The 11,367-nt window shown below is 36.6% G+C and overlaps 1 protein-coding gene across 1 annotated transcript in view; it reads left to right on the forward strand.

The window, feature by feature from the left end:
• Positions 1-9,878, forward strand: part of LOC109837083 (methylsterol monooxygenase 1-2-like) — a 14,533-nt gene extending 4,655 nt beyond the window's left edge. Inside the window, exons 2-5 of the mRNA XM_020405169.1 lie at positions 6,157-6,479; positions 7,906-8,053; positions 8,137-8,169; positions 9,609-9,878. Coding sequence (XP_020260758.1) covers positions 6,157-6,479; positions 7,906-8,053; positions 8,137-8,169; positions 9,609-9,677 — 573 coding nt within the window. The 3' untranslated portion in view covers positions 9,678-9,878. The remainder of the gene's footprint in view (positions 1-6,156; positions 6,480-7,905; positions 8,054-8,136; positions 8,170-9,608) is intronic.

Genomic DNA, 11,367 nt, shown 5'->3' on the forward strand with positions numbered 1-11,367 from the left:
TATCAACTTTGCTTCTTTGTTTTTTTGTAACTTTTGTTTTTCTTACTGTCCACCTGCAAAATGATTGGGGGAGGGAGGGAGGATAAGGACTAAAAAATCTTCAAGAAAAGGGATGGCATTTGCCCATGCCCAATTGCCAATTATGCATGCCAAATTGCCAATTATGCCGGCCCACTAATTGGCCCGTCTACACCCACCTATTTAGCTAAACGGGCCTTAAATAGGCATGTTCCATTGTCATTAGCAATAAATAGGCACTAAATTGGTGGATGGAGGACCGCCCATTTGCCCAACTTTAAATTCATACACATTTGGCCATACACCTTCGAAATTTCAAAACAACAAAAACTTCATTAAAAATTCAAAAATTATAAACAGTATAAAGTCTATAAAGTATACACATCACCAAAAGTTTTAAAATATGCAGAAAACACCCTTCAACTTTTAGAAATTGCAAAAAAACCCTTAAAGTTAAAATTGTTCAATAAACAATCTTAAATATCAAAACTTACACACTATACAAAATCTGTTAACTGCACATAGCATCTGAAAGTTTTAAATTTTATAGAAAACACTAAAAATTAAAAAAAAAACTAAAACTCCCTTAAATTCAAAATTTTAGAAAAAACATACTCAATATATCAAAACTCACAAACAATATAAAAATCTATAAATTACGCAGCACTTGAAGGTTCTGAATTTTGAAAAAACACCATAAAAGTTAGAAAATTGCATAAAATACCCTTGAAATTTAAAATTTTCAAAACAAACCTATAAACTATCAAAATTTACAAATAGGAAAAGATTTTTAAATTACACATAGCCCCTGAAAATTATTAAAATTTGTAGAAAACACCCTAAAATTTTTAAAAGTTGCAAAAAACACTCTTATAATTCAAAAATTTCAACGACCACCCTTAAAGCGTAAAAAATTACAAACTGCAAAAAAATTACAAATCGCACAAAGAACCTAACAATTTCTAATTTGTGTAAAACACCCTAAAAGTTTTAAATATTAAAAAAACCCATAAATTCAAAAATTGTCCAAACTTTGAGGTTTTTTTCTACAAAAATTGAACCTTTCAGGTGCTATATGTAATTTATTAATTTTTATAATGTTTGTAAGTTTTGATATGTTAAGAATGCTTTTTAAAAATTTTGAATTTAAGTGTTTTTTCACAATTTTCAAAACTTTTGGGTGTTTTCTGCAAAATTCAAAACTTTCAGTGTTTTGTGTGATTTTTAGATTTTCTACAGTTTATAAGTACTGATATTTTAAGGGTGGACACTGAAAATTTTGAAATTAAGGGTATCCTTTGCAGTTTCAAAACTTTCAAGGTGATTTCTATAGAAAACGCTCTTAAAGACTTAAAATCCAAAATTTTCAACAACCACCGTAAAAGTATCAAAACTTACAAATAGTAAAATGTTTGTGATCAATACATAACACCTGAAAATGTCAAAAATGTAAAAAGTAGTATGGAAATTTCAAAAAATAGAATGAATATCCTAAAAATAAAAATTCCTCACAAAACATCTTTAGAAAAAAAAAATCAAAACTTACAAACAGCGTAGAATTTGTATATTACACATAGCAGCCTAAAAGTTTGCTTAAAGCCCCAAAAAGCTTGCAAAATGCACCATAAAAGTTACAAAAAATGCCTCAAAAGTTTGTAAAACCCCCAAAAATTTGCAAAGTGCCCTCCAAAAGTTTGCAAACAAGCACTAAAAGTTGCAATAGCCCCCAAAAATTTGCAAAAAGCCCCCCAAAAGCTTACAAAGAGCCTTTGAAATTTTTCAAAGAGCCCCTTAAAGTTTGCTAAAAGACCTTTAAAAGTTTATGTATACAGCATTATTATAGTTAAATGGGCAAATGAACGGCCCACTTATTAAATATGCGAGCAAAAACCCACCCATTTGGCAATTGCTAAATGGTCAAATGCGTAAAATCAGCCTGCCTATTTATGACCCGGTCGTTTGTAACCTTTGCCCACCCATTTAACATCCCTGAAGTAAAATGTTTTTACGTCTTCTTTCCACTTTTAGCAAAGACTTTAAGGAGAAGTACAATGTTTTATGTCTTCCTTCCACTTTCAGCACTCAACTAAGTTCTATAGTTTTACACATTTCAGATACCTTATTTTTAAATGACTTAAAACTTTGGGAGCCTAACGTTAAAATATTAAGACTTGGCTATCTAAACAAATTTAAGCTACTTGGGATCTTGTATTAAAAAGGAAAATATAAAAGAACTTTTCAACTTTGGCTATTTTAGCAGATTATCAATTAATATCATAAGATTTGAAAATATACGAGTTTTTTAGGGTAAGCTTCTCAAATATAAAGAGTGGTTTGTCGTCAGATTTTAAATATAACATAAAATATGTTACTGGACAACATGCACGAACCATTTCTTATCCTATGTGTTGTGCGCAACGACCAAACCGATGTGGTGCCAAGAACAAATACCATTGCCGAAAGAGAAAGCCAAACAATCCAAAATAACAACACAAACACAAACAAACCAATTTTACGTGATTCGGCAAATTGCCTACATCCACAAGGCAAGAAGGAGATGTGTTTTTACTACTAGAGAAAGAGAGTACAAACTAAGATTACAAATCACTCAAAACAAACCAACTAATCTCACCAACAAAGCTCTCAATCTCTCAAATAATAACTCTAACCAATAGCTCAGAAAGATCTATCTTTTCCGTGCTCCAATAACCCCAAAACAATCCCCCCTTGACTGCTCCAACGAAACCCTAAAAACATGGTTGCTCTTTATATCAAATAACTGTTGGTTGGAAAATTTCGTAGTAAAAAAAATGAAAGAAAAATTTGATTTGTATTCCTTTGACCTCAATTACAATTGGATTCCGATTACAAAAGAGAAGAGAATTAATCTGGATTCTCCCATTTATTTAAAACTGGGTTCTTATCGGTAGCGATGGAGTTCCTCCTTCGAATGCTTGCGTCGAATTTGCTCTCCGTTGATGATCTGAACGTCTTGATTTACTGGAGCGTAGTTTTCTCCTCACGATTTGACGTTGTGGAGAATTTGCAAAACAAGTTTTAGAACTCTGGACGAGTTGATAACTCTGGACGAGTTTGAAACTCTATGAAAGAGTTGATTTAACCGAAATTGGTTTATAGCCAAGGATGAAAGCTCTCTATTGTCAAACGTTGCTGAAGGATGAACGTCGATCTCCCCCTCGCTGCCAAGCCGAAGATCTCCTCTTCGCTGCCAAGTCCAAGATCCAAAAACCCAGCCGGAAGGAAGCCAAGAAGTTCCCACCCTTAACTCAGTTGAGCTTTCTCATTTTTATAGAGGATTAAGGGGGTGTAACCGCCCCTTAAATCACTCCTAAGTGGGGTGTAACCACCCCCAAATCGTAAAAAACGGTTTTAGAACCGTTCAGCTCATGTTGAATGAGTCAAACAACGCCGAAGTTGGCGTTCAGGACCCTAACTCCGCGTTTTAGGCTGGAGACACGGAGTTGGGCACCCGCTGGATGTCGAAAAACACGAGGGCCACCCGCGTTTGGTTTGCTGAGGATTGGAAACGCGGGGGTCGCCTGCGTTTTGCTTGTTGAAGCTTGGAAACGCGGGGGTCGCCTGCGTTTCAGGAATTAAAACGCGGGGGTTGCCTGCGTTTCAAGAATTGGAACACGGAGATGACTTCCGCGTTTAGAAGGGGCTAGTTGACTTGTAGCCTCTTCTGTAGAGTGTTGTAAAGACCATTGTTGAATGATCTTCGCCTTGGTTGCTCGAAAATATGAGAGTTGTCAGATTGTAACTCCCGATGTTGATTGTGAAGGCTGTTGAACTAGATATTTCATCGGTTGTTGTGAAGATCGTCAGATTATAACCTTCATCGATCTACGTGAAAGTCTTCGAATTATAGCCTTCTGGAAGTCGTCAGATTGTAACCTCTATCATCGGTGTTTGATGGGGGATCAGCTATCTATTTTGATTTTTAGACAGCCTACAATAACAATTAGGAAACCACAATCAGGTGCAAACCCGACTGGCGGTCGACGGCCGAAATCGTCGCGGTCGACCGGATATAACGACATAAATAAAAAAATGCATTACAGGGTCCGTAGTCGTTCGCATTTGACGCCGCGGTCGACCAGCTAGAAAATTCGAAAAACACCCTGTAGTCGTGCACGTTTGCGGTCGACCGCGCCAAAACTCGCGGTCGACCAGCAAGCACCCGAATATCTGTCTGCATTAAATTTCCTGATCTTCTCCAATGTTATGGCCGTTTCTACACTATGATGTTCTGTTCAGTTTAGATTTAGATTCTGCGGAGCAACACATAATGCAAGCATGTTTATTTGTGGCTTTGAATTTAATTGCAAAAAGGCCTGTTTGTTATTTCAAACAAATGGAGTCCTGTCAAGCCTGACTTGGCCCCGTGCTAGCACACGTTTTTTGAATAGTGACACCTATAAGATAAAAAGTATACTTATTTTGTACTACAAAAATAAAAAAAATATGAGGTCCATGACCACTCATAAATTTTGGTAATATACATTCAGAGGAAAGAGCCTTAAACTTTTGTTTTTTATAGTCTGGAAGCAACACAGAGTTTGCAGAATAGTTAACGCTATCCATGTTTTTTATGTTTGTTTAAGGACAAAGCTAGACCACTTATATATTTGGGGACAAATTTTCAAAACCAACCCTTTTAGTATTTTATTTGCAAAAAACGACCTATTTTGAAAATAATTACAAAAACCGACCTGTTTTCAGCCCACCGCTGAAAACAGGTCGGTTTTTGTAAAAAAGTCTCCGAAACATCACGGGAGTTCAACTCCCGTGAAGTTTATCGAGAAATTAAACTTCACGGGAGTTGAACTCCCGTGAAGCTTAATTTTGCTTAAAACTCCACGGGAGTTCAACTCCCGTGGAGTTACAGTCAAACATTCCCAGAGAACCGATCTCGGAGACTTTTTTACAAAAACCGACCTGTTTTCAGCGCTGGGCTGAAAACAGGTCGGTTTTTGTAATTATTTTCAAAATAGGTCGTTTTTTGCAAATAAAATGCTAAAAGGGTTGGTTTTGAAAATTTGTCCATATATTTGGACGATTACAAATCTACAGGAGTTGTACGGCCCAGATCGGCGGAAAAGACTATAAAATAATTTTCCCCTAAACTTGAAAATGGTTTTAACTTTTCTTGAAAATGTTTTTGCCCCTTCAAGAATGAACTGAACAAAAAAATGTTGGTAGAAGGATTTAGTGCGAAATTGGTGTCAAAGTAGGAAAAATGAAACAGATGTTACCGAAATTTTAATGATCAAATTGGCCAAATTTCAATTTGGAATTGCATGTTAAACAAATCTAATACCGATACCCTGCTTTGTACTTTGAAAGAGTTGCTGGAGGGGTTGATTCCTTCAAATTTTATTGCCCTCCTTTGTTCTTTGAAAGAGTTGTTGGAGGGGTTGATTCCTTCAAAATTTAAGGGAGTTTTAGCACAGGGTAGTAAATAACTGATTTTCTTTCTAAATCCACATTAACAAGAAGCAAATGAATCATATATAACCTATTCAATTTTTTTCAAAAAAAATCTAGAACAAGCATTGTTCTTTTACCTTGATTTTTTGTTGTCTGAGAATCCTTCCTAACTTCCAAACTCAAACTAATAGCACCATTATGAATTTTAGGGTGGAATTATTTGCATCTTAAATAGCCATTGCCGCTACAATTGCAAGAGACCAAGTAATATTTATCATGGATTCGAGACCTCCTCACCTCTTGCATGGGTGGCATCTTTCATCCATACATCTGTATATATACATTAAGTTTTTTTTCCTCAATAATACAGCAAAAGCAACCAAATGTTTAAGATTGAAACATTTCCATATTATTGAAGCAACATGATTTCATCCACTTTAGTTTTGGACATGGGGATTGTGGTGACTCGTGTGATTTAGCAATTGCGATGATATGTACGCATTTTAATTTGACAACACATGAATTCTCGGCACTGATAAAGTTTTGAGGATAGAAGTTTCTTCAAGTTAATTGTTAAAATTTATCCAATGTCTGAAATTTATCGAGTATAGATTAGCCTTTCTGAAGCTGATAGGTCCTTGAAGCTGCTCGAAGATTTTCTAACATTTCCGACTACAATCCTACCAGGCAGTAGGAATAAGGACTAGCCTACCGCTTCCATCAGCGTGGGAAGTTTTGTCACAGCTAGCTGTATATTTCTTGGTTGAGGACTACTTCAACTACTGGATCCATCGGATGCTTCATTGTAAATGGGGATACGATTTGATTCACCATGTCCACCATGAGTTCACCGCTCCTATTGGGTTTGCTGCACCTTATGCTCACTGGGCCGAAGTCCTCATCCTCGGCATACCAGCATTTCTTGGTCCTGCCATTGCCCCAGGCCACATCGTCACATTCTGGCTTTGGATGGTCATCCGACATGTTGAGGCAATTGAGACACATTGCGGGTATGAATTAAAAAAAAAATCTTATTTATTCTTTATGACTGTATTCAGTTTAAATTATAAGATATATTTACTAGCATGCACACCTGGTAATGTTCTTTGCTCAGTTCGAGGCCATATATTTCACTTGCGTGCATGATATAGGATAGTGATGTGGACTTATTTTAGGTAAAATACTAATTTGCCTAGAGAGTTTAGTTAACAGTGGACTTTCAATTTTTGGTTCAAAAAAACTCGCTTTTCTACGGAGAGGGAAAATGTTGAAATCTTAAAGGCACAAATTGTTTTTTGATGAACAGCGTGGCTAAATATCCCCATTTTCTTAGTAATAATTAAATGAAATAACAGAAAAGCTTATAAGTATCACACGAGCAAACGTTAGTATTATCCTTTTCTTGTGCGTATTTTGACATTATCTTTCTCGCGCGTATAATCTTTCTTGTGAATAATCTAAATTTAAGTTCCTTGTGATTCTTAATAGAAGCAGAAGTATAGGAAATAAGTTTTAGTTTTTTGTGATCTTGATAAGGCCTTGACAGGACTATAACTATGAAAAGCTGAACTCTGATTGTGCTAGGAACTTTACCCACACAGGATATTATGTTATCATATATACACATTATCTTGATTTTTTAGAACAATTATTGTTGTCTTTGGCCAGGAAAACTCATAATCCGTATACCCCCAAAATCAAATATGGATATTGATCAGTAAGAGAAAATATATACTGATACAAAATGAATATGAGGAACACATATATGATTGTAGCCCATGTTATTAAAAGATGTTTAAATATAATAAATTTCTCAAAATAGCTTTCCATCGATATTTTTGACATATCTGAAAAATCTAAGATTAGACTTTGGATCATCAAGGTTGACAACAAATCCATTAATCCCACGGTTAAAAAAGTTTCAATTATCTTATCAACGCGTATCTTTTATGCTGATACTTAGCCGATCATATTTACTTAGATATCTGTATCCTACCATATATATACATAGATATAGTATCCATATCCGTTTCCTGACGGATTCAGATATGTCTGTGGACAGTCGTATCTGCTTGCTTCCCTCTTATAGACGATCATAAATAAAATCATTACAGAGGTTTACATGCATAGGGTGCAAGCCGAGGTGAAATTATAGATGATGCAATGCAAACCTTATCATTAACCACTCAATTTTTTTTTAAAGGAGTAGACCTCCTTATAAGCTCGTGTTCAGGAGATCAGATATACATAGGCATTGAATGTCACTCATAAGAAGCTGCAAAAGGTTGCCACTTCTTGCAGGGACATTTTCTCAAACAGTCTCAATTAAGTTTGCACCAATTTAGGTGGAGTAACCAATGTTGATAAGTATATTAGCAATAATTAATGCTATATGGGGTTTCTTTTATTTTCTTCTGATATTTTGTTATTGAACAGATATGACTTCCCCCAAACTCCTACAAAATTCATTCCGTTTTATGGAGGTGCAGAGTACCATGACTACCATCACTATGTAGGAGGACAAAGCCAGAGTAACTTCGCTTCAGTCTTCACCTATTGTGATTACATATACGGCACCGATAAGGTTTGATGATTTATTGAAAGTTTGCTAATGCTACGGTCTGTGTGGGAGTATATAGACTAACATCTCTAACCGGTCATTTGCAGGGTTTTCGATATCAGAAAGAACATCTCGCCAAGGTAATTCTACCGCCTCTATTCCTTGTAACGTTAAATCCAAGATGTCGGCTGATTTGAACAAATAAACAAAATTAGAATTTAAGTAGTTTATACTCGGTTCATATCACCTCGTTTGCTATATTATGGTTTAGCATTATGGAAATTATGTAAGAGATATTTCACTTTTAGAGTATCTGCTTTCCATTATGAATTACCATGCCAGAACATTGTACGATAACAACAATAATACATTTATCTCAAAATTTTGCAGGTAGCTATATGAATCCTATTCTTTCACTATGTTCCAATTTAGGATATCTTCTCTGATAAGTTAATGATTATTACCCCATTAACTATAGTTTTATCCATTTTTCTAATCGGTGCGCTAAAAAGTCTCCTTGTACATAACCAAACCACCTTAGTCGATTGTCTCTCATTTTATCCTCAACAGGAGAAACCTCTAATTTACTACAAATGCACTCATTTCTTATATATCTTTTAGTATGTATACCCAGAGGACCATCATAAAATCCTCAATTCCGCTACACTCATTTTTTGCACATATTATTTTTAATTGCCCAACATGTTGATTCATAAAGCATTATTGGTTTTCTGACTGTTCTATAGAATTTTTTCTTTAGTTGTGTATTCTATGATCACATAAAACCCGAAGCATTTCTCTATTTTAACCATCTTGATTTAATTCGATGAGCAACATCATCCTTAGTCTCACCATCACAACGAATGATTGATTCTAAATAATGAAAATGAATACTTTTAGGTATTTCTTGATATTAATATGTATGCTATAGGCTTTTTGCTCTTTTTTTTAAATTTTATTGAAAATGCATTCCATGCGTTCTATTTTTGTTTTACTAATTCTACAACCTTTAGGGTGAGTTTGGATATTTTTCTTGAAGAGAGGAGGGGAGAAATTGGAAAGGTCACAGTGCTAACTATCCTAAAATTATATTTATTTATATTTTTTAGCATGTGAAGAGAATGGTCAGGAGGGATAAAAAGAAGCAAATTTCCTCACTTCCTATTCTCTAATCTAAACAAACACAAATTATAGGGCACCCCTCCTTTCCCCAAGTTGTCTGTCCAACACAATTAGTTTATCACATCCCCTCCCTTTCCACTCCTTCCCTTTGGGATTACTATAATCATTCCCCTGCCCTCTCCTCTTTTGTTCGAGAGCATCGTAACACCCAAAATTTTCTTGTAGAAATGTAAATAAAGATAATGCATTTTTTTTTCTTGTTTTCTTCCCTTTTGCTTTAAGAGTCTAACATGGACATAGTGTAGTAAGACAATCCTCAGAAGCAACAGTTGCTAATTTCCTTTTTCTTGGAGCAAAAGAGATGAATATTTAACGCGTGTAGGCCATTTTCTTCATTTCATAGAGCCATTTATTTTCTTTATTTCCTCTGAAACCATTTATATGCCATCTTGCACAGCTGAGGGAACAATGGAAATCTTGCGAATTAAATGGTGAGACCAACGGCAGGTTGGACAAGTATGAATAAGGCAATCCCATTTGCGGTGGAGTCCTGCGCAATACAAGCTCAATCTCTTATGATCCTACTCCATCCTTGTAGAAAGCATAATCTAGGCTTGTATAATGTTATTCAGAACATCTGTACCCTTTCAGCGTAAAGCTCTAATAGGCAGCCTTAATGTTAATGGGTTACTTATTATTTACTTAATTGTTTGTTATCTTATGGTTCTATTTTTTTGTTAATATTCTTAAGGATGGACGGATGTTGTGCTTTTTGATAGAACTTGTTTATATTTGTAGGGAGCGCGAGACGCCCACACTGCTGCGGAAGCTAAATTAATTCTGAGAGAAAAACAATCCTAGCTCGAGTTTAAGCCAAACTCAAACTAACCAATACAACCAATAACGAATACACATATAAAACAAAAGTAAAGTAGACGAGACAACAGATATACGTGGTTCGGCAAACTTGCCTACGTCCACGGGAGCCACACAAATAATTTCTTATTTAACCACAAGAGATTACAAAGCTTGAAATAGAGAAGATCTCAAACTTGAGATCTCTCAAAATACCGCGCGTGATTTTAATCTAAAATCACCGCTCAATTTCACTTCTCAAATCCCACTTTCAGACTTCTCAATAAATCCTTGAGAAGAGTCGCCGCTACAAAGAAAAATTCTTCTCTGTAAAAAATCACGAGATGAGGGCTCACAGATCTCGTGAACAGGGTTTCCCTTTTATAGGAAAACCCTAGGGCAGATAGTGCGATCCAGCTGGATCCCACCCACGCAGGCGAAATCCCAACGCCCGCAGGCGAGTTCGCTTCTGGCGAGATCCGCTCGCACTCGAACAGGCGAGGTCCACGAAACTCCTCGTGCAGGCGACCTCGCCCTCGCCTCAGCATCTGGCTCCGCAGGCGAGCTCCACTAGCCTCCTCCGTTCCCTCGCCTCGCCTCTTAACGCAGGCGAGCTCCCACTCCTCCCGCAGGCATTCTTCTTCGAAGTCCAGGTTCATTTTCTTCAATTCTCCACCTCGTACATCACTTGATAAACCTTAAATTTTGGACGAACACCAGAAGAACACCACGAACGCCAAACATGCCAAAACTAGGTCCAACCAGCTACGCCACTGTACCGTGGCTGCCTACGTACCCTCCACCGGGATCAAGCTAACCGTAGTTCTGCTGTTGATCTTTTGGGCAGATTAACACGGGCTGATATTAAGCAAGTCTAAACAATGCTGAAACTTGCTACATGTGACCACCTTGGTTAACACGTCTGTTGGGTTCTCATTCGTGTGCACCTTCATGAGAGAAATATCAGCTTCCTCTATGACATCCTGCACAAAATGATACATGACATCGATATGCTTGGTACGAGCATGATAAACTTGATTTTTAGCCAAATGAATCGCACTCTGACTATCGCACCACAAGTTCACACTATCCTGCTCAATCCCCAAATTGTTTAACAGACCCCACAACTACAATGCTTTTTTCATTCCCTCTGCCATGGCCATGTACTTAGCCTCTCTAGTAGAAAGTTCCACTATAGCCTATAACATCGATCACCAACTAACTGGAGCATCATGTATACTGAATACATAACCAGTAGTAGACCGCCGTCTGTCTAGATCACCCGCATAATCTGAATCCACAAACCCGTTGATCTGACACGTATCTCTACCAAAACACAGACCCGTATCTGCGATACCCTT

Source organism: Asparagus officinalis, chromosome 4, assembly GCF_001876935.1.
Source record: "Asparagus officinalis chromosome 4, Aspof.V1, whole genome shotgun sequence".
NCBI classification, from domain to species: Eukaryota; Viridiplantae; Streptophyta; class Magnoliopsida; order Asparagales; family Asparagaceae; genus Asparagus; species Asparagus officinalis.